At 41.3% G+C, this 23276-nt stretch overlaps 1 protein-coding gene across 12 annotated transcripts in view; it reads right to left on the bottom strand.

Annotated features, from left to right (window-relative positions):
* Window positions 1–23276, bottom strand: part of AP2B1 (adaptor related protein complex 2 subunit beta 1) — a 150128-nt gene that overhangs the window by 6862 nt on the left and 119990 nt on the right. For all 12 annotated transcript variants that reach the window (XM_054455969.2, XM_054455958.2, XM_054455975.2 and 9 more), the window contains 3 exons: window positions 10248–10332; window positions 9236–9322; window positions 2216–2370 (listed from right to left, as the gene is read on the bottom strand). In XM_054455969.2, the coding sequence (XP_054311944.1) occupies window positions 2216–2370; window positions 9236–9322; window positions 10248–10332 (327 nt within the window). The remainder of the gene's footprint in view (window positions 1–2215; window positions 2371–9235; window positions 9323–10247; window positions 10333–23276) is intronic.

Raw genomic sequence — 23276 nt, 5'->3', positions numbered from 1 at the left:
TTATAGTAATGGAGAAAGACTGCCGGGGTTAGGGCTGGGGTGAGAGTCTGACCATAAACGGATAGCAAGAGGGAGTTTTTTTTTTTTTTTGTGGTGACAAAACAAGTCTGTGTCTGGACTCTGGCAGCAGTTATCAAATTGATACATGTAATAAGAATTCATAGTACTATCCACTACCAATCCCCACCCCCAAAAGTAATGTAAAAACTGGTGAAATTAGAATAATGTCTATAGTTTAGTTTATCATATTGTACTAATACTTATTTCCTAGTTTTGAAAATGTAGTATGGGTGTGTAAGATGTTATTATTAATGGGGAAAACTGGGTAAAAGAGATGTAGAAACTCTACTGTTCCATTTAAAAAATTTGTTAAGTCTTTATTTCAAAATAAAACATTTTAAAAAATTTTAACAAACTATGTTTAGGACAGTGATACTAAGAAGCTCTTCTCAAAATCAAGAATATTGTGTAAGAAGAGTGTCAAGAAACACCTGAATGCTAAACAAAATTTACCTACCAACAAATTACATGATCTTGAACTAGTCACTAATCATTCTTAGCCATGGTTTACTTATCTGCAACCTGGGAGTAATCATGCTTCTTTAACCTAGCTGAGATGGAAGATTATATACAATAAAATAACGGACAGTAAGCAAAAAGAAAAAAAGGAAAAAAAAAAAAAAAACCACACACACCAATATATAAACTTTTGGCAAATTTCTAGAGAGTAAATGGAGTTATTCTCCCTCTAATCCTTTTTTTCTTCCAATTGAGACAAGGTCTCACTATGTTACCCAGGCTGGTCTTGAACTCATGGGCTCAAGTGATCCTCCTGCCTCAGCCTCTCCAGTAGCTGGGATTACAGGCACGTGCTATCTTGGTTTTATAGTAAAACTTGTCCCTCCAGAAACAGCACAGAGGGGTTTTCCTTTCTTGGGAAACTCAAGATAAACGACAGTGTATGTTACTCTCCAAAAAAGATGAGACTGGTGGGGGGTTGGGGAAAGGAGCATACATTTTATGAGGGAAGTCTGAAGTTTTTCAGCTCATAAGTGCTTGGGCAAAAGTCTAACTTGATAGGCCTCAGGAGCGAACACACACACACACACACACACACACACACACACACACCACACACACACACACCACACACACACCACACACGTACACACACACACACACACACACACACACACACACACACACACACACACACACACACACACACACACACACACACACACACACCCGCTACTCCAACTTACTACAAGGATGGGAACCAGTGGGAAAAACACCAAGAATTTTCAGTTCCGGATGGTACTATTCCCTTGATATATGCTAGTGAAAACAGACTTAGCTGTCAGAATTAAGGAACAGGTCACAGAGTTTTCTCAGCTAAATGACTAAAAGGCTCCCTTAAGCTACTGACTATTCAGCCTCCTCAGAATTAAATAAATCCCCATAAAACCCTCAAACACAACAGAGGAATAAGATATTTCTCCCATCCCAAGGGTTTTTCCTTTACTTTTCAAAATGCAGATGACATCCTATTGGGAAATTGCATTTTACAACAGCAAACAAATGCCTAGTGCTTGGGTATCAATCTTTGCTGTTTAACAAAGCAACTGCTTCTGCCTTATTACTGCCAGAAGTTTTACTTTAGTTCAGTGTGATACTGAAGGAAGTTTCCCAAACTAAAGTCCCCTTATACGCTTCCAAAGGTGTGTTCCATTTTGCCCTACCTTTAATAACAAGCATTTCAGGTCATACAATGCTGCTGAAAAAAGCTCATGTGTTAATGACTCTGATAGCCTTAGGTCATGAACTCCAACAGCAAGAAAGGTCTTCTGGACATTACCTTTGTAAACAATCCTCTCGGCAGCTTGTTATAGTACCACATGCACAGATACACTAGATATGTATTAACTGATATTGAGGATGAAGCTGCCAAGTTTTGTGAGCAACTCTGTATACACCAGGGGGGAGGGATGGATTTGAGGCACTTGCCAGAGGTACCATTCCTGTTGGATGGGGCAGACACTGCAGAGAGGAGGTCTTCCACTGAGGCAAATGGAAGCTTCTTCATTGACTACTTATTTTGTATATCTCAGGTTTGAAGCACCTCCTCCAGGTCTTTCTAGGGTGCTAAGTAAACATGAAAGGGCTCTCACCTCCCTCCTCTAATCCATCTCACCCATTCTGAGAAAGGCCTTACCGTGTAATTGGGGTTTCCCGGCTGGATACGTAGTTCGGCCAAAATCCAAATGCCATTAGTGAGCTTCAGGGATTGGTACAGCATGTCCTGCCCTTCCACATTCCTCTTGGCAATAGTATAAACATTGTTGTTTTGCAACTTGCTGGAAACAGTGTCTAGAAATACAGATTCAAAATCCAACACCTTCAGTTAAAATCTCAAACAAATGTACACTCTCTTCTCACATCCTTATGAGCCATGTGTGTTCAGTTCCTTGACAAGTACTGTCACATGAACTGTGTACATTTCAGAAGCCATTCTCCCACACAATAGCAAAAAGTGAAGAACAGGTTCATGACTTGTCTGCCTATCAGATTCCCGGACTGAAAACAGAATAAGGCACACCTATGGATTAGTGCGAGTTACCTTTGGAGATTATGAAATTGGTGGGCCTAAGGAGTTGGCAATCTCAAATTAGGTGCTAGACAGGTAAAGGAGACTCTGAAGAGGACAAAGACAGAAATAAGTGTGTGGGTATGCCATAGTGACTGTCATGTTGGTATTTGTTTCTGCATGCTGGTTCCAGATCAATGGGGACACACAGACTGATGACCACATCCATAGTGCTACTTCCCAAGTCACTACTACTTCATTGTGAGCCACTCGGGCCTCAACTGCCAGGATCGGGAAGCGCCCAGAGCTGCAGAAGTCAACTGCAAATCAAATTTATTAACCTAGATGTTTAAGATTTTTTTTTTTTTTCAAAGCAGGCAGAAATGATTTCTTAAGCCCTTAGGGAATACTATGCCTCGAAAATAATAAGGAAACAAACTGTCTCAACCACAGATTTTGAGAAAGACTGAAGCTGTGCAAAGGTGATTGCGCTAGATCCTAAGATCCCAGCTGCTGCTGCTGGTCATGACAGAAGTTTTCATAGTCACCAACTCAGGGTAAGAATGGGTTGGTGTTCTGGCTCTTCCTCATGACTACAGTTTCAAAAAGGACATAATGTTCCAGAATTAAAGGTTATTTCTCTCTTTATGAGATGTTGCTGTATCAGAGAAACTTTAAGAATAGAGATGACAAGCACTGCTTCTTTGCTGTTTATTATATTCATTTCTGAAGAGAGCATTCAAATTACTCATGCCTACTTCAAGAACTAAATTCTCCCCACATAAAAATCTGTCATATTCTATTGTGCTCTCTGGGAAAAGGTTGCCATGATGGATGGTCTTTCTACCCTTCTAAATGGTAAGCTCTCTGAACAAAGGGATCCTGGAGTTTTTCATCACTGTGTTTCCCATGTTATCTACAATACAACAGGTACCTTTCATCAATATCTGCTCTGACAGGTGTTGGAGATGCCAATATTTACATAATACCATAGACATAGATGTGAACTAGTTTTGCAGGTAGTTCTCACCCTGATGTCTTTCTCGCACATTCAAACCACTGACAGCTCAGGAGAGGAGGCACTAAGACTCCTTTCATGAGACATTTTTACCACACTTAGTTATTACTTAGCTTTTCCCCTTTTATTTCCAAGGTTTTCACTAACACCAAGCAGAGTAGTTAAGAAATGGCTCTATTTGAGGAGTCAAAAAATGTATCTCAGGGTACTTATATGCAATATTGCTGGAAGAAGGGGCCTCAATATGCCCTTTTAATCACCTTGTGGGGGATGAGGCAGTTCTGGCTGCCACCCTGGTTCCCACAATGAAGGGCTCTTGCAGCTTTGACTGGGTTGCTAGGCAACATCATCAGCTAGGGTTTGGCTAATGCCTTTTGACAGGATTGTCTTGAACACAGAGGGGCTTGCTTTAAGTTGTAAAAATCATTCCTAATTTTCCAGGCCCTTGCCCATTTCCCAGGAAACCCAAAAACACACAAAGTAGGAGCCTTTGTTGAACAGCCACCTTGTTGCATAGGCACAAATACATTCTAGCATATATATGTGGCAAGAGCCAGATTCCTACAGAAATAATCATGAAATATTCTCAATTATTTCACCACCTATGTAAGAGATGACAGGCTAAGAAACTCTCTCTGTCTCTCTCTCTCTTATTCTCACTCTTCTAGAATTAGAAAACATGCCAAACAGCCAGGAAGAATAAGCAAGTTGAATGGATGTAACTTTAATACATTTGGAAGCATTCTGGCCTGCAACCTGACTCTGTTCCTAATGAATGATTGTACTGTGATTTTTATCAGAAGACTAGAGAGAGGGTTCCATAACATTAGTATGTGTGATTCGATTTTTATACATTTTAGATATTAGGTTTGAGTTTGAAGATTTACAGATTGCAGAATGATCAGATTCTGCTAAATGTATGATGAATGGCAAGGGAAGCCAGATATAAGGAGGCTTCCTGGTCTGTCTGGGATAGAATTCTTGACAAGATATCATAGTTTTTAATTTTTTAAAACACATTTTGACCTTCTGGGAAACAGGACGGAATCTTATAGTTGTGAGACTTTGATAATGAGAATGTAATGTAATATTGTTTCACTGTGTGCTGATGATATCATCTGAGGCATAAGACACTGAGATTTATCCCAAAGCATAGAATAAAAAAAGATGGTCAAATATAGTTACCCTTCCTTCAAGATATGATTTCTTTTCTTTTTCCTTCCTTGTTTTCTCTCTCTCTCGACAGGGTCTTTCTTTGTTGCCCAGACCGGAGTGCAGTGGCGTGATCATGGCTCACTGCAGTCTCGACCTCCCAGGCTCACATTATCCTCCTGCCTCAGGCTCCCAAAATGTGGGATTACAGGTGTGAGCCACTGAGCCCAGCCAATATAAGATTTCTTATGGTTCATTTGTATCCTTCCATAAATTTGGCATTTTGAATCTGGGGCCTGAACTCTTAGAAGGTGTCAATGTGATCTTCCTTCATCTTTCTACTTTAGCTAAGGTCACACATCCTCTGACAGCAACAAGGGTGAAGGAGGTACTCATATTAGAGAGTGGGAATGGGGGAATTTACATCTGGGGCCCTGCTGTGGTATTTATTAGCAAGTTCAAAACCACTATGACTGCTGAAAAGAATGCTTTTTACCATTTAAGCAACCAAATTATAGTTAGGTGCTAGCTGGAAGAGTATTTCCATTTTTGAAATATTCCAAAGGATGGGGAGAGCCACGACAAAACAATGAAACAGAATTCACCCTTACCTAGCCCGCATGCTGGAACAAATATTTGTCTCTCATTACAGTACCTAACTAATGAAAATAGATACATTAAGTCTCTGAGCTTTTCTTAATATTATAAACACTTAATTTAAAAAACAGGTTTGTAGAACTGTTCGCCACAAAGATTCCTTTCCAGATATGGCTGGAGATGCAACTACTTCTTGTGCACTTAAGAGAGTAGTCCCAGATACCTATTAACCCCAAATGCAGCTGTAATGGTAAGATGTAAAACAGATTCATACAGATCTCCCAACATCCACAGAAATGATCGGTGCTAGAAAGGAGAGACTTCTGTTAGCAGCTTTCTGATCTAACATTTTCTAGTACTTATACAATTAGCAGCATCATAAGCACTCCCACCATACACTTTTCTCTTAAGATCTGATTAATTATTAAGACTTGGGAAGAGGGTCTCTTTCTTTATTCTCTAGAAAGACATGAAAGAGCAAAGTAAAGCTCAGTGCTAAGTTGGTAAGTCCTTTAAGCCTGTGACTTCCTGTAGCCCTCAGAGTGTTAGTTCCATCTGTCAAATGTCTATGCTAGCACAGAAAAGCTATTTAAAGTGTTGGTGCTATTGTGATTAGGGCAGATCAGCTGGAAAGGATGGTATTTTTAGCTCTCAGCTAGACCCAGGGTGTTGAATCAGAAGGCACTAAAGCCGAAAACGTTCATGTTAATAGAGCCCTCGAGACTGGAAGAAAATCTAAAGGCCAGGGCACTCCAGACCTGGGGGTGGACTCAAAGGAAGAGCTGGAAAGGATTAGTTGCAGGAAGTGGTCTTGCAAGACTAGCAGTAATTTAATGTGGGAAAATGTTGGCCTTGGACTCCTGGAGAAAATGAAATGGCTGTTTTCCCCTATGTTTCATGTGCGGCATGGCCACAGAGCAGTGTATCACTGGAATCTGATTCACTGGTATTTGGAGCACCTACAGCATGGAGCGATTGGCGTGAGTCCATGACAGAATTGATCAAAACTGAATTTGCTCTGAGAAACGACATCAAAGGGCACAGCCCCACTAGGAGAAATGCCAGACACTTCCTGTTTGATAAGATCACAAAAACATGCCGAGGTGCAATAAGAGTTCAAAACTCCAGTCTAAAAGCAGGAGGACTTTTTCTTTCTGTTATTTTGACAGACCAAAGTCCTCAGTCACCCAAACTTCTATTTTCTTTTTTGAACAACCATGTCCCTTTCATACTGAACATGTCTGAAACAAAACCTGCTTTCCAATCACTCTGGTCTATCTCTGCTCTCTCTCGGAGAGTGTTTTCCAGATCATGTTCAAGGAATAGTGGTGGTCCACATGATGTTACTAATAAGTATTTTGTGATTTTAAATTCCAAGGCCAAATAAGTTCAGTTAACACTGAGTTAAGTAGGTTTCTTCAACATAGCACTTCTCAGAACTTTTAGTCTGCTAACGTGCAATAGCAATTTCCAGGTGAAGCCTAGCATATGCTGTATTTTTCAACTTTCATGGATAACAAAACGCTTTTTTTCTTTCTCTTTTTTTTTTTTTTTTTGAGACGGAGTCTCGCTCTGTCACCCAGGCTGGAGTGCAGTGGCGCGATCTTGGCTCACTGCAAGCTCCGCCTCCTGGATCCAAGCCGATTCTCCTGTCTCAGCCTCCTGAGTAGCTGAGACCACAGGTGCCCGCCACCACGCCCGGCTAATTTTTTGTATTTTTAGTAGAGACAGGGTTTCACCATGTTAGCCAGGATAGTCTCGATCTCCTGACCTCGTGATCTGCCCACCTCGCCTTCCCAAAGTGCTGGGATTACAGGCGTGAGCCACCATGCCCGGCCCAAAACCCTTTTTCTTAAGGGAAAAGTTTTCTGAGGAACATACTATTTGAAATGTTGCCATTGAACCAACTCCCACAAAGCTGAATATAACCAGGGGCCTGGTCTCTTCCTAGCTGGGTACAGAGGTAGCTCCTCTAACAGGATCCACCAGTGAGCCTCAAAGTGAGGGAAAGATGACACTGTCATCTTCTTCAAATATGACACAAAATGAAAAAAATCAATTACTATTGAATTAATTGAAACAATTAATTATTATGATGGAAATTACAGAAGACCATGCTTCAAACACCTCTCCAAGAGCTCCAGAGACGTGAAACAATTATCAGAGGCAAACATCTGCCTGAAGTTTCTATATGCAAAGATCCCTGTCTGAATGTCTTTTATTCTGAGGGTTCCAGGAGGGCTTCAGTCTCCTGAATGTCTCAGACAGGGCCTATAGGAGCAACACGTTTAAAAGAGGTATCACAGGAAGAAGCTGATCACTATGATTTGGATTTCAAAAGCCCTATAAGATTCATCTGAACACAAAAGATGAATATTACAAAGAGCCATAAAAAACTAAATTAAAAACAAAAAGCTGGGCTGGGTGCAGTGGCTCATGCCTGTAATCCCAGCACTTTGGGAGGCCGAGGCGGGCGGATCACAAGGTCAGGAGATCAAGACCATCCTGGCTAACAGGGTGAAACCCCGTCTCTACTAAAAAAATACAAAAAAATTAGCCAGGTGTGGTGGCGGGCGCCTGTAGTCCCAGCTACTCCAGAGGCTGAGGCAGGAGAATGGCGTGAACCCGGGAGGCGGAGCTTGCCGTGAGCCGAGATTGTGCCACTGCACTCCAGCCTGGGCAACAGAGTGAGACTCCACCTTGGGCCGGGGAGCGGGGTGGGGGAAGCTGGAATGAGAAGGCATTATTTTGTGCGTTTTTTTCTTTTTTTTTGCTTTCTGTACTGCCGTGTTGCCTCCTTTCCCCAGTGCTATGCTTCAGCTGCAATGGGAGGATGGCAATGTGCTGGAAATCCCTTACGAGAACCAGCAATGTATGCAGGAGTAAATGAGGGGTAAATGAGGAAAGAGGAGGTACCGACCAAGCACCAAGGCTCGCTTTCAAGCACCAAGGCTCGCTTTCATTCAAACTCACAAAGCCTAGTACTAACTTCAAAAGGAGAGAAAGAAAGAACTCTAAAGAGAGAGAGAGAGCAACAGTGAAACAAAGGCAGGACTCTAAATAACTTAGGGCTCCTTTCATTCCTGAGAAATCCTTCAGAGAAACACAGCCCAAGGACTAATAGCTGCTATTGTTTCTCTTCTTGGGATACCCCTTTCATGTTCCTTTACAGTAACAAAGTTAACTATGAAAGAGTACGGAGCTCTTTAATGGTGGTTAAAGAGGTTAGTATCATCATATGAAAGGTGGCACAGGGCAGTGTAGTAAAAGGTTACCAACTAGGCTTTTTTTTCTTTTATAGGGACAGGGTCTCACTATGTTGTCCAGGCTGGTCTTGAACTGGACTCAAGAGATCCTTCCATCTTGGCCTCCCAAAGTGCTGGGATTACTGGTATGAGCCACCATGCTTGGCCCAACGAGGCTTTCACCAATGATGATACATTATTTAATTATAAACACAGGGTTCTAAGTACAGAATCTAAGAAAGAAAGTCAACCTTCCTCCAATACCAAAAATTGATATAAAAGAAGAAAATGGTCCTTTCAATTACTAAGGGAGTGCATGTTCTCAAGTGCCACTTCAGTTTTTGATTATTAGGATGTTTAAGTAACAGAACTAACACATCTTTAGTGAAGAACTGGGTAGATGGGTCGATTCTAGCTTGTTTCTTAAATGTTAGCTTGTAAGTAATCTAGTACCTACATCAAAACATACCACGTTTTTAAACAGAGGTTTGCAAAGTAATGTATCTACCATATATACCCACTAGAAACATAGTAGATATGGGGGAGGATAAAAGGGTAGGCAAAAGAAAGATTAAAATTTCAAATATCTAATTTGATTTACTAAGATGAAACTGAAATTTAGAGTATATTACTCACCAGCATTTAAATGACATTCCTTAATCTGAAACTGAAGTTCGTTTTCATTGGGAATATCCTTCCATGTTGCAAGGAAGACCTGGCGCTCTGTATGGGAAAGCAGAGGGGAAGGATGGATGTGCATAAGCTGTCAGTATTCTGATTTTTGATGCCTTGCATCATTTTTCCTTTGGCATGCTGGCTCTTGCAATACAGCTAGCAGCAGGCTGGGAATGGAGCCAATGCTGAGCTCTACAAAAGTGCTATACTTCAGATCAATTAATCCGTCATTAGTAACACTAGGATAATTGGAAAAGAGTCTATATCTAGGGTTTCATTTTGGCTCCCTTGTTTTCCTATTTTGGTGACTGATGACCTTTCTGAGCCTTAACTTCTTTATCTATAATTACATCTGTCCTGCCTACTCCAAAAGCTATTGTGAGAATCAAATCAATTAAGTGCCAACATAGTTTAATATGCACCAATATAAGCCAGTTTTATTAGATTGTGATTCATAAATAAGGGAAGAGAGAAATGTCAATAGGCACATCGGGAGTTCTGATGGTTTATTACAAATTATTGAATTCTTAGCTTGAGGCAGTATGAACTTAGTACAGAGTAAAGTGCTAAATTTACACGTATTATCTCATGAAATAATTATAAAAATTATTTACACTGCAAATTTGGAAACGGAAGTTCCGAAAAGTTTATCACCTTGACCAGTCACACAGCAAATAAATAGCAGAGCTGAGATTCAAATCCATATTTACCTGGTCCCCAAACCTCTTACTCTGTATCCTGGGGTGACTGGATTATTCAGATATTGGGCACTGTGATTTAGAGACCAATGGCAGAGCAAGAACAATTGTGACACAGGAGAATAAATAATGAGCAATTATTAAGAGCTTTAGAATATCCTTACCCCATTTTTTTTTAACCTCAAAATAACTCAAAACTTCTGGGGCTATGCTCTGCCTGACATGCAGAGGAAGGGCAAAGGTATATTCAGCAGGATAGGCAGGAAGGTACTTACCCATTTTGCCATCTTCTACAAAAAGCACATTGAGTGGGATGAGGCAGCTGAAGTAGAAGACATCGATATTGTTTTTCACAGCCACCTGCCAGGAAAGCAACAAGGTAAAATGAGGACATCGCAGGGAGCCAGGTAGGAGGAAAAGAACAGCGCTGTGTCTAGAAATAGGCCTCCCTATTTCCTTCTTCTTTCTGTCAGTGCAGGTCTCCCCAAATCAAGACAAACTGGCCCATATACTGCAAAGCACACCCTTACTTACTCCATTGTCATAGAACTGTGACAACCTGCAACTCTACCTCCTTCCAGAAGGCCTGTCTTCAAGGCACAACTTGTATACCAGGAATAATCTAGTCTGTGATTTTTTTTCTCTATGATTAATAGTAGCTGCTACCACTTACTAAGTTACCTATTAATGATATTATTTCTAACTCACACTATAACAATCTTAAAGTAGATACCATTCCCCTCTCATTTCGCAGATAATGAAACTGAGGTTTAGAAAGACTAAGTAACATCCAGAGTCATGTAGCTAGTACACAGAAGAATTACAATTCAAACAGAAACTTGATGCTAAACCTTGATTTTTATTTCTCCCCACAATAACTAGTGCCATACTACCTCTTATTTTTTATTTTTTTAAATATCAGTTTTAAAGTTGTTTCTTTTATAAAACCTTATTTCCCAGGTCTTATGGCTGGAAAAAGCTTGTTTGGCCCAACACTGGTAAACCTGATGACTATAAGAACAAAAAACCTTTAAGTGAGCAAATAAATAAATTTTCTTCTCACAATACAAACTTCTCGACTATGATTCTACCATAGCCTGCTTAATTCAGAGCATGCTTTTTTTTTTTTTTTTTTTTAAAGCTACGGTAAGTACTTTTGTTCAGGGCAACACTGATTGGTATATTCAGGAACAGGCAGATTGCACAGCAGCACATTATAAGGCCCTTATACTGTAAGAAGAGGGAGGAGGAGGAGACTTGCTCTAAGTCACCACCTCCCACTGGTTTCTGTCACTAATGACTTTCCTATCTATGCTCTTAGCGCTGTAGGAAAACATTTATCTGAGCAAGTTCTGTGATCAGTAACTATACCTGTTTCTTTGTCATTTTGCTCTAAAAACATAAAGTTAAAAAGTGCTTATCTAGTACACTATTCTCACTCTCTGCCTTTTACGGCAAATGTCTACACTTCAACAGCATACTGACCTCTTGAAACTGTGGCTATGAGATCCAAATATCCTCTTTCTAAAGTACTTCCAGTCCTTCTACATTTAGTATCAACTTACCTTCCTTACTTTAAATGGTGCCCGTATTCCCTTCTCCATAATATTTGTGTTCTCTCTCCCAGAAGTGTCCATCCAATTATTTTCCTTGCTTTTAACCTGTCATCTAACAAGGCTAGGAGTTTGTGACCTATATATAACATGGCCTGATGCCCAAAATGCTGAGATAGGATTCTCAAAAAGCTTGAATCTGGGGAATTTAAGCAGAGTAATGTCAGGAAAGAGGAACTAAAGGCATTCTTTAGGATGTACTAGAGCATGGGTGGGTGCAGTGGCTCACGCCTGTAATCCCAGCACTTTGGGAGGATGAGGCAGGCAGACCACTTGAGGTCAGGAGTTCAAGATCAGCCTAGCCAACGTGGAGAAACCCCGTCTCTACCAAAAATACAAAAATTAGCTGGGCGTGGAGGCGCATGGCTATAGTCCCAGCTACTCAGGAGGCTGAGGTGGGAGAATAGCTTGAACTTGGGAGGTGGAGGATGCAGTGAGCTGAGATAGCACCACTGCACTCCAGCCTGGGTGACAAAGCAAGACTCTGTCAAAAAAAAAAAAAAAAAAAAAAAAAGGGAAGCCGGGCACGGTGGCTCACGCCTGTAATCCCAGCACTTTGGGAGGCCAAGGCAGGCAGATCACGAGGTCAGGAGACTGAGACCATCCTGGCCAACATGGTGAAACCCTGTCTCTACTAAAATACAAAAAATTAGCCAGGTGTGGTGGCACATGCCTGGAGTCCCAGCTACTCAGGAGGCTGTGGCAGGAGAATTGCTTGAATCTGGGAGGCAAGGCTGCAGTGAGCCAAGATCATGTCACTGCACTCCAGCCTGGTGACAGAGCAAGACTCCGTCTCAACAACAAAAAACAAAACAACAACAAGGGATGTACTAGAGCACTACTTTCAAAGATTTATGCCAGCTGTGGGCTTCCAGGAAAGAGTATTTTCTAACTCATCTGGTACTTGGCAGATAAGAGAGGAGAACTCTTATTTCAAATAAGGGCACCAAGAAGACCTTGAGACAGCACTAGGCTCTGTAAAGAACATTTAGAAGTGAAAACTGGGGCCGGGTGCGATGGCTCATGCCTATAAGCCCAGCACTTTGGGAAGCTGAGGCAGGCAGATCACCTGAGGTCAGGAGTTCGAGACCAGCCTGGCCAGATGGTGAAACCCCATCTCTACTAAAAAAAAAAAAAAAAAAAAAAATTAGTTGGGTGTGGTGGCAGACATCTGTAATCCCAGCTACTTGGGAAGCTGAGGCAGGAGAATCACTTGAACCTGGGAGGCAGAGGTTGCAGTGAGCCGAGATTGTGCCATTGCACTCTGGCCTGGGTGACAAGAGCGAACTGTCTCAAAAAAAAAAAAAAAGTGAAAACTGGGGTGGTGGGGGTAGGCTAATGGTGGGTCATGTAAAGGTCTCATGTGAAATACAAGTGATTATCTTTGACTATAAAGTAGTATCCCCCATTCTCTAGAGGATAATATTAGTGGTTCTTAACTGAAGACCTGTATCAGAATCATCTGCAAAGGCTTTTCAAAACAGATGCCAGGCCCTACCCTATATGAAATAATTATAATCTCTGAATCTGGGACCTGGCATAAATATTTGAGAAAAAGTTCCCAGGAAGATCAACCGGATAAGCAATTAATTTAGAACATTGTTATCTAAGAAGTCTGAATGGGTTTGTAAACATCTTGTTCTTCCAAAAGAATCCTTATGCCAACAGGGGCCTTTTAACAACGGAAAGGACATGAAAAGGCCCTCTAGGTAAGTGGTGCTAAACTGTTCTGCACTGTAGACCCTTTGGACAAACAGAGGAAAGCCACTGACTCTCTTGCTGAAAAATGTACACACAACATTTTGCCATTGAATTTCAGGAGTTTTGGGACATCCTGAGGGCTTTCCTGGGACTTCTACTGTAGAACAATTTTCTGAGGAGCTAGGATACCCATACATCAGAAGCGGCAGATACAGAGGTTCAGAGTATGGACTTGGGAGCCACCTGATTTCAAATTCTGACTCTGACAGTTTCCTGTATGTAAAATGTAGATCACAAAGTACTGAATTCATGGGGTTGTTATGAGGATAATGAGTTAACATTTGCACAGCACAGTGAACAGCCTTGACTCTTAAGTACTGTAGTAAGTGTCTGTTCAAAAAAGAACAATTCGGCTGGGCACAGTGGCTCACGCTGTAATCCCAGCAGGCGTGAGCCACCGTGTGAGCATTGGGAAGCTGAGGCAGGCAGATCACCTGAGGTGAGGAATTCGAGACCGGCCTGGCCAACATGGCAAAATTCCATCTCTACTAAAAATGCAAAAATTAGCTGGGCGTGGTGGCATGCACCTGTAGTCCCAGCTACTCAGGAGGCTGAAGTGGGAGAATCGGTTGAACCCAGGAGGCAGAGGCTGCAGTGAGCTGAGATTGCGCCGCTGCAGTGAGCTGAGATTGCGCCACTGCACTCCAGCCTCGGCAACAGAGCAAGCCTCCATCTCAAAAAAAAAAAAAAAAAAAAATTCACTCTGCTTTCACCATCTCCTGTTTTACCTTTTTTACTCAGAATCCTAATTAAGGATAACCACATTAGATTTATCTGAAATCTCACATATGCTCAGATGTAGTACTACTATTATGTTAAAAAAGAGATGCTTATCGGCAGATTGTTAGCTTAATGATTCCTTTTGCTACTGCCTCGGTAAATTATCATCTCTTTATAGGATCAACTACACAGGTCATTCATTGGGGGAAGCAGTTCATCTCTTTTACATTAGCTTTTCAAAATCTGTATTTTGCAGCTCTCATATTTTCACTCTAGGCTAGAACTGGGTTCATTTCAAGAACATAGGCTTCCCCAGATCTGACTCCAGACTACCTCTCCAGCCTATTTGCTTAACTTCAACCACATCAAAATTACTTCTTATTCCCCAAACACTGAAAGTCACAGCTTTGTACCTTTTTTACATGTTGTTCTTTCTTTTTTCTTTTTTTGAGACGGAGTCTGGCTCTGTCACCCAAGCTGAAGTGCAATGGCACGATCTCGGCTCACTGCAACCTCCGCCCCCCGGGTTCAAGCGATTCTCCTGCCTTAGCCTCCTGAGTAGCTGGGATTATAGGCGTGTGCCACCACGCCCAGCTAATTTTTGTATTTTCAGTAGAGACGGGGTTTCACCATGTTGGTCAGGCTGGTCTCGAACTCCTGACCTCATGATCTGCCCACTTCAGCCTCCCAAAGGGCTGGGATTACAGGCGTGAGCCACCGCACCCAGCCTATATGTTGTTCTTTCTGCTTAATATTTTCTTCTCCTTAAGCTTAGTACTGTCTGGAAAATACCTATTTAACCTTAAGGTTCAGTTCAAGATTAACACTTCCCAGAAAGCTCTAACACCTCCCCACAGCACCCAACACATACAATTCTATGATAGCATATAATAATGGCTTACTTCCAGCTCACCTATAATACAATGAGCTCCTTGAGTGCAGGGTCTGTCTCTCATCTTCGCTAGCATATTGACTACCTCAAAAAATATTTGTTGCATGAAAATAAGTGGAAGATGTTGAACAAATAAAAATGAAACACTGTGTTTCTCAACATTTTTTCTACCTCCATATCATTCATACACTAACAGCATCCCATCAGTAACATCTCTCATTAGGCACACTGATTCTCAATGAGGCAGGAATGGGGGGATGGGATGACGTATGGGTTCTTTTGGTTTCAAATCACTGAGTTAAATAATATCTACATGCTAAGAAAGGATAACACAGGTAGTGGATCACAACCCAAAGAATGCTAGGTCCTCCAAGGATATGCCAATCATATTTTGGGTGTTAAAAAAGAACCAAGGAAAAACACAGTATGAAGCCAGTTTAATTCCAATCCTGATTCTGATTGCTCTTAAATATAACTAAATCAGCCTTAAAGAGCATGATATTGTTGTTGGAGGGAGACAGGAAAAGAGAAAGACAGTTTCTTGTTTTCTTATTTAAAAATTCACTATCCCAACAGGTATAGATAGTAGGAAGATATAATCCAGACAAGTTTCTAAACTATTTTCCAAAAGCTGTAACATCATGCCTAGATTGCTTGAGGGAAATCAATGATCACATATATATCCAACTGCCTACTTAATATCTTCACTTGGATAATAGGTTGCTCAAAAGGAATATGTCCAAAACTGAACTCTTTTTTAAAAAATTTAACTTTTATTTCAAGTTCAGGGGTACATGTGCAGGCTTGTTACACAGGTAAACTTGTGTCATCAGAGTTTGCTGTACAGCTTATTTTATCACCCAGCTATTAAGCCTAGTACCCATTAGTTATTTTTCCTGATCCTCTCCCTTCTCCCACCCTCCACCCTCTAGCAGACCCCAGTGTGTGCTATTCCCCTCTTTGTGTCCACGTGTTCTCATCGTTTAGCTCCCACTTATAAGTCAGAACATGTGGTATTTGGTTTTACGTTCCTGTGTTAGTTTGCTAAGGATAATAGCCTCCAGCTCCATCCATGCTCCTGCAAAGGACATGATCTCATTCTTTTTTTATGTTTGCATAGTATTCCATGGTATACATGTACCACATTTTATTTATCCAGTCTATCACTGATGGGCATTTAGGTTGATGCCATGTCTTTGCTATTGTGAACAGTGCTACAATGAACATATGTGTGCATGTGTCTTTATGATAGAATGATCTGTATTCTTTTGGGTATATATCCAGTAATGGGATTGCTGGGTCGAGCGGTTATTTCCATTTTTAGGTCTTTTTTTTTTTTTTTTTTTTTTTGAGACGGAGTCTGGCTCTGTCACCCAGGCTGGAATGCAGTGGCGCGATCTCGGCTCACTGCAAGCTCCGCCTCCCAGGTTCACGCCATTCTCCTGCCTCAGCCTAGCTGGGACTACAAGCACTGGCCACCACGCCTGGCTAATTTTTCGTATTTTTAGTAGAGACGGGGTTTCACCGTGTTGGCCAGGATGGTCTCGATCTCCTGACCTCGTGATCCGCCCGCCTCGGCCTCCCAAAGTGCTGGGATTACAGGCGTGAGCCACCGCGCCCGGCCCATTTTTAGGTCTTTGAGGAATCACCACTGTCTTCCATAAGGGTTGAATTAATTTACATGCTCATCAATAGTATATAAGCGTTGTGTTTTTCTCTACAACCTCACCAGCGTCTGTTATTTAAAAAAAAATTTTTAATAATAGCCTTTCCAACTGGTGTGAGATAGTATCTCATTGTGGTAAAATAAAACTCTTAATCTCCCCTCCCCACCTCCAAATACAACCTCCTGCTGTCTTTCCAAACTCGGTAACTACTATGGGATTCTGCAAAGCCTTTAACAGTCTCTCTGCCTCTCCACTAGTCTTCCAGCCACATCCCCCTATACCTTCCCTTCACAGCACCTAGCTTCCCCAGTATATGCTCAACATAGCAGCCAGAGTGATCTTAAAATGTAGGTCAGCTCATAAATATTTCTCTGCTCAAACCTTTCCATCTCACTCAGAATAAAAACCAAAGTTGCAATTGCCTATAATCCAACTCCTCCAACCTCTCTGAGGTCGTGCTAATACTCTCCTCCTTGCTAGCTCTACTCCAGCTGCAGGAGCCTGTTGTTCCTTCCTTGAACATAGCAGGTACACTCCTACTTCATGGCTTTTTGCATTTGCTGTTTCTTCTGTCTACAGTGCTCGTCCTCCAGAAATCCACGATTCTTTCCCTGTCTCCTTTGAGTCTTTGCTTTAACCAAATATTATCTTTTCAGATAGGTCTTCCATGACCAACATATTTTTGTAAAACTGTACCACCCAACCTCCAACTCCATTTATATTTTTCCACTGTCCCAATACTTCTTTTATATTTTTCCACTGTCCTCCCTACCATCTGATATACTATGTATTGTACTGATTTGCTGGTTTATTGCCTGTCCCCATGCCACATACCCCACTTGTGGTAGAATATAAATTCCATGAGGGAAAGAATTCCTGTCTTCTATCTGTCACAATATTCTCAGTTTCTAGAATAGTGACTGGCACAGAATAGGTGCTGAGTAAGAATAACAGTTGTAAAATAAACTATACAAAGTTTCTGACCTCACTTGGGTTTACACAATTAATGAACTTAAAAGTTCTATGGGGCTTGGTACAGTGGCTCACTCCTGTAATCCCAGCACTATGGGAGGCCAAAGGGGGTGGGAGGATCACCTAAGGCCAGGAGTTGGAGACAAGCTTGGGCAACCTAAATGAGACCTTATCTCTACCAAAACAAAACAAAACAAAAAAAGCCGAGTGCAGTGGCATGAGCCTTTGGTCCCAGTTACTCAGGAGGCTGAAGCAGGAGGATAAGAGGATAGGAGGATAGGGGTCCAGGAGTTCAAGGTTACAGTGAGCTATGACTGCACTACCGTACTCCAGCCTGGGCAACAGAGTGAGATCCTGTCTCATAAACAAACAAACAAAGTCCCAAAAGCACAGTACTTCTCACATTTTTCTAGTGTATTTCCCTTAACAGAAGAGGAAAGAATGGACACATACTGGGAAGGAGGCATGGGGATGGATCAAGATTAGGGGTATAATATGAAGTAGACTAACAGAAGAACAAAATATCTTTGAAGTTCCATGCTAAATTCCATAATGTACCCATATATGTTTTAATATGTGTTTCTCTCTTTACCTTTGAATAAAACTGATGCTCTAGGAAAATGTGCTATTGTGTATTCTTTAGGTTCAAGTATCCCTAGCTTGGTGGGTCATGACCAACCGGTAGTTCTTAAAATTAACTAAGTGGGTTCAAACTGGCATTAAAAAAATAAAATGAAAAATATCACAGTGCATCTCATGAAGAGTAAGTAATGTTTCCTGAAACTGTTCAGTTTTACGTATTGTGTGTGTGTGTACACTATGTAAAATACATTTCTTACTGTAAGTTGCAGTCAAAAAAGTATAAAAGCCACAATACACACACACCAAAGCAAGCAGTGAGAAAATGGGTTCAATGAGTGAAGGAAGAGAATGCACACCTCAGCTTCTGCTTTGAGAATGCCCAAAGCAGATCACAGATGGTACCAAGAAGATTACCTAACCCTCTGTTTCTTTGGTATGTCATGTGCAACATGTGACCATAACCATATTAACTTGCTTTTTAGGGACATCAATAGGAAAGCAAACAGAAATTATAAGGCACTTTGAAAACATAAAAGCAGGCTATAAATGCTTAATAATAACAATGATTGTTTAAAGTTACTTTAAGAGGCTGCCAAGGAAAGAGCAACCTGTCAGCTTCAGCCTGTAACCAGCAATTAGTTTCTTTCCATAGTACAGGAAGCCTGCTGCAGGAGCTACAATCTCTTTATGGTGGGACAGCTGGAGATGAACAGGCTAAATTAATATTCTAACCTTGTACCAGTATACTCAAAAGTACTATAAAAAGGTACAACATGAACTCAGTCTGAACTCTGGCAAATGAGGCCTCTTACCCCACCTCTCACCACAGGTAACCAAAGGAGGCACTGCCACAAGGGAAACCAAGTGAAATAGTACAGGGCTCGCCTTTGAGATTATATCATCTGCTCTTCCATAACGTCACTTGTGACCTTTCCACATTTCTGAAGAATTATTTTTTTCTTTTATTCCTCTTCTCCTTTTAGCTTTTGGAATGATTATATGCAGGCTGGTCCAAGCTAGGACCAGGCAGTGACGTCAACCATCTCCAGTTCTCTGAGGAATGATGATTCAGATGTGTTTTAAGTACCACACAACCTAGTCAATAGATCCTAGGGGAATGGCTCTGAGTGACAGGTTTTTAGTGGTACTTACTCCAACTATGTGATATATATCATCTGAGACTCAAGCAGAAGTGGCCCTTTCTGCTAGGTGCTGGAGTTAAATTCACATGTAGTTCTGCATTTCTAATCAACGCCAAAAGGTATCTACCATCTTAAGTTTATTTTATTTATTTTAATTTCTTTTTTGATACAGGGTCTTGCTCTGTCACCCAGGCTGGAGTGTGGAGGCATGATCACAGCTCACTGCAGGCTTGACCTCCTGGGCTCAAGTGATCCTCCCATCTCAGCCTCGTGAGTAGCTGAAACTACACGCATGTGCCACCATGCTTGGCTAACTCTGTTATTTTTGTAGACACTAGTCTACATACTGGAATAGACTAGACATACTAGTCTTACTATGTTGCCCAGGCTAGTCTCAAACTCCTGGACCCCAAGCGATCCTCCCACCTTGACCTCCCAAAGTGCTGGGATTACACAGGCATGAGCCACTATGTTTGGTGATCCAAAGTTTAAATAGCATTTCAAACTCTATTGACCAATGAATTATCTGGGAATTCTCAGAGACCCTGACAAAACAGAAAGGTCTATTTATGATATTAGACAGTATCTGATAGAGTTAAAAACAGAGCAGAAAGAGTAATGAACCACAGGAAATGTCAATTGACTTTCCTTCCAGTGCTAATTCCATTTTAAACTGGACAGCGTCTTTAGTTCACTTCCAAGGCTAGGATTCAAACAAGAACTCTCTTCCCATATTCTTTCTTAGTCCACCCAATAGATCAGGGGGATTACATGATAGCTGAGGAGGCCTCAAATGGTACCAAACTGCTGTTCATCCTGAGTATAAAGCCATACTGATTTATTCTCAGGAGACATTAGGACATTGTTCGTTAAGAGTATGTGGACAGTGGAACTCTTTATAGGGAAAATTTGACAGATTAGGCAGTGGTTCCATGTCCCTAATATGCACTTCAGCGTTTGAAGTTTCCATATTTAAACAGTTCTCAGAACCAGAAATGAAAGCTTTGAACAGAGCCTCCAGATGATCTCTAAAATTGTAAATCCTCTAGTAGCACATATAATTATTGGGCTTTAAAAAGGCAATGAGCTCCTAAGAGCCAGTCTCTCTTAGTAAAGCCTTGATTCGAAAGGAAGCCAACAGAAACCAAAAGACACTGAAACTGAAATACTATGACTTCTCCTGTAGTACCCATTCTGCTATGAGATCTGCTTAATCTCAATCTCAAAAAACTCTCAAATAATTTAGACCATAAATTAGAAATGTCAGCAAATTAAATCTTCAGAATACTAAAGATTAGATAAAGATTGTAAAGTGGTATGAATAGACATTGCTTTAAAAGACTTTGGATTAAACTGTCAAAATCACCATTTGGGCAGGAGTAAATTAGAACGACGAACCTTCAGGGCTGTCAAATGGGAGAAGTCCACAGCACAGCAAGGTCAGAACTACTAAAATCAAATTTTGTTAACTATTTTGCAACTGAAATAGATTCTCAAGTACTGCTTTAAAAGAGAATCCCCCACCCTGCCCCTGTAAAGCCATTTGGAAAAAGGGTGAGTAGGTCACAATTTTCATGAAAGACTACCTTTGTGGAGGGTAGAAAAAGTAGCTCACCCACAGCCATCACTGCAGCCATCTAAACTGTGGAGGCCAGGCACGGCTCACACCTGTCTGTGATCCCAGCAATTTGGGAGGCCAAGGCAGAAGACTGCTTGAGCCCAGGAGTTTCAGACCAGCCTGGGCAACATGGTGAGATTTCATCTTTACAAAAATAAAAAATTAGCCTGTAGGTGCACACCTACAGTCCCAGCTACTGGTCAGGTTGAGGTGAGACAATTGCTTGAGTCTGGGAGGTTTAGGCTGCAGTAAGCTGTGATCACGCCACTGCACTCCTGCCTGGGAGACAGTGTGAGAATGCTGTCTCCAAAAAAAAAAAAAAAAAAACCCTCAAAGTCCCAACACAAAATCCAGTGCAGCTGGGTGGTTCATTTTTTAAGTCTCACTGAGTGAAAAAAATCCATTTCCAAAGTTGAATTTCAGCTTATGTGTCTCAGTCTTTTCACTCCTTATCATGCCGATTTCCCATCAAAGTAAACTTTCTAATAGCAAGTAAACAAAAACCTGATATTGAAATTTTTTAAAAACTTTTTTTTTCCATTTAAAGGCAAAAGACTGTCTTGAGTATCTGAAAAAATTGTTTTCTTAAAAGCAAAGAGAAATAATGAATATCTATTGCTAAAAGACAACTTTTTTGCCCTAGCTTTTGAGACGGAGTCTTGCTCTGTCACCCAGGCTGGAGTGCAGTGGTGGGATCTCGGCTCACTGCAGCTTCTGCCTCCTGGGTTTGTGTGATTTTCCTGCCTCAGCCTCCCAAGTAGCTGGGACTACAGGCGCATGCCACTACACCCGGCTAATTTTTGTATTTTTGGTAGAGATGGGGTTTCACCATGTCGGCCAGGCTGGTCTTGAACTCCTGACCTCAAGTGATCTGCTGCCTCAGCCTCCCAAAGTGCTGGGATTACAGGCGGGAGCCACCGCCCCCGGCAGGCACTTGCTTTTAAAGTTTGCCTCCTTACACCTTTGTGTCTATTAGGATTAGGAAAAAGACAGGCTTCTTTCTGTTTTCACAGTAAAAAGGGCTTGCTCAGCACCATTTCCTGTCGGGCATCTAAATGATTTCAGTTTTCCCTGAGGCTCCAAAACATTTGTAAGAGCATCCTTGAACTTCCTCATTTACTCTGATTTTGAGCTTCCAAATTTACTCTAGAAATATTAAATTAACCAAAAAAGTCTAAGGCTCTTTAGGATAATAATTTAATAGTCTCATGGTGGCAATTTGGTTTTATTTTAAAGAGACATACAGACATAAATTAGCAACAGAAAAGATTCCCAAAATGTGAGCACAGTTAACACGTGCTATGTTCCTAGTCATCTCCAGTTTTGAAAATAGGGTCCATTAATGTGCTGTGATCTTACCTTTCCTAATATCAAGGAGGCAACAGCTTCTAATATTTGCTCTGCCTACTTGAGAGAAAATGAATTTGTGATTATAGTCTTCAGATTAAACTTGGGACCAGGACCAGATCTATCCAGATAAAAGGGTATTGTATCAGAGTCAGAGGATAGAATGCAAGGCTGCTGAGAAACAACAGGCAGAGGCTGTGTGTAGGGATACTCTGTTTGTTAAGATGAAGAGATAGCCTTGCTTAGTTTGGTTCAAGAACTAGATGAATCTGATGCTGGCTAATACTTTCTTAAGTGAAAGCAAAAAGACTCATTCAACAACAAATATTTATCTAGCACCTAGTGTGTGCCAGACATTGTTCCAGGCACTGGGAGACATAGCAGTGGGGGGAAAAACATAGACAAAAACTGCTGTTCCTTTGGAATTTGCATTCTAGTAGGAGAGGGGCAGGAGGTGGTAATAAATAATTAAGTAGTAATTAAAATATAATGAAATGCTATGGGGTAAAAATAAGAGAGATTGGTAGTACTGGGAGTGAATTGAGAAAATCTTTTATTAACAAGGTACTATTTAGCCAGGCGTGCGGTGGCTCAGGCCTGTAATCCCAGCACTTTGGAAGGCTGAGGTGGGCAGATCACTTGAGGTTAGTTGTTCGAGACCAGCCTGGCCAACGTGACGAAACTCCTGTCTCCAATAAAAATATAAAAATTAGCCGGGCGTGGTGGTGGGCACCCGTAATCAGATACTCGGGAGGCTGAACCTGGGAGGCAAAGGTTGCAGTGAGCCAAGATGGCACCACTGCACTCCAGCCTGGGCAACAGAGTGAAACTTAAAAACAAATAAATAAATAAAAAAGAACTTATACCTTCTATCTAACTGTATGTTTGTATCCATTAACCTACTTCTCTTCATTCCCCTCACCTCCCATCCTCTGGTAACTATCATTCTATTCTCTTTTTTGGGTACTACTTTAGTAAAAACCTAAAGTA

The sequence above is a fragment of the Pongo pygmaeus genome, chromosome 19, assembly GCF_028885625.2.
Source record: "Pongo pygmaeus isolate AG05252 chromosome 19, NHGRI_mPonPyg2-v2.0_pri, whole genome shotgun sequence".
In the NCBI taxonomy this organism is placed as follows: Eukaryota; Metazoa; Chordata; class Mammalia; order Primates; family Hominidae; genus Pongo; species Pongo pygmaeus.
Note: the sequence above shows the minus strand (reverse complement) of the source record. Positions and strands in the feature narration are given on the sequence as shown.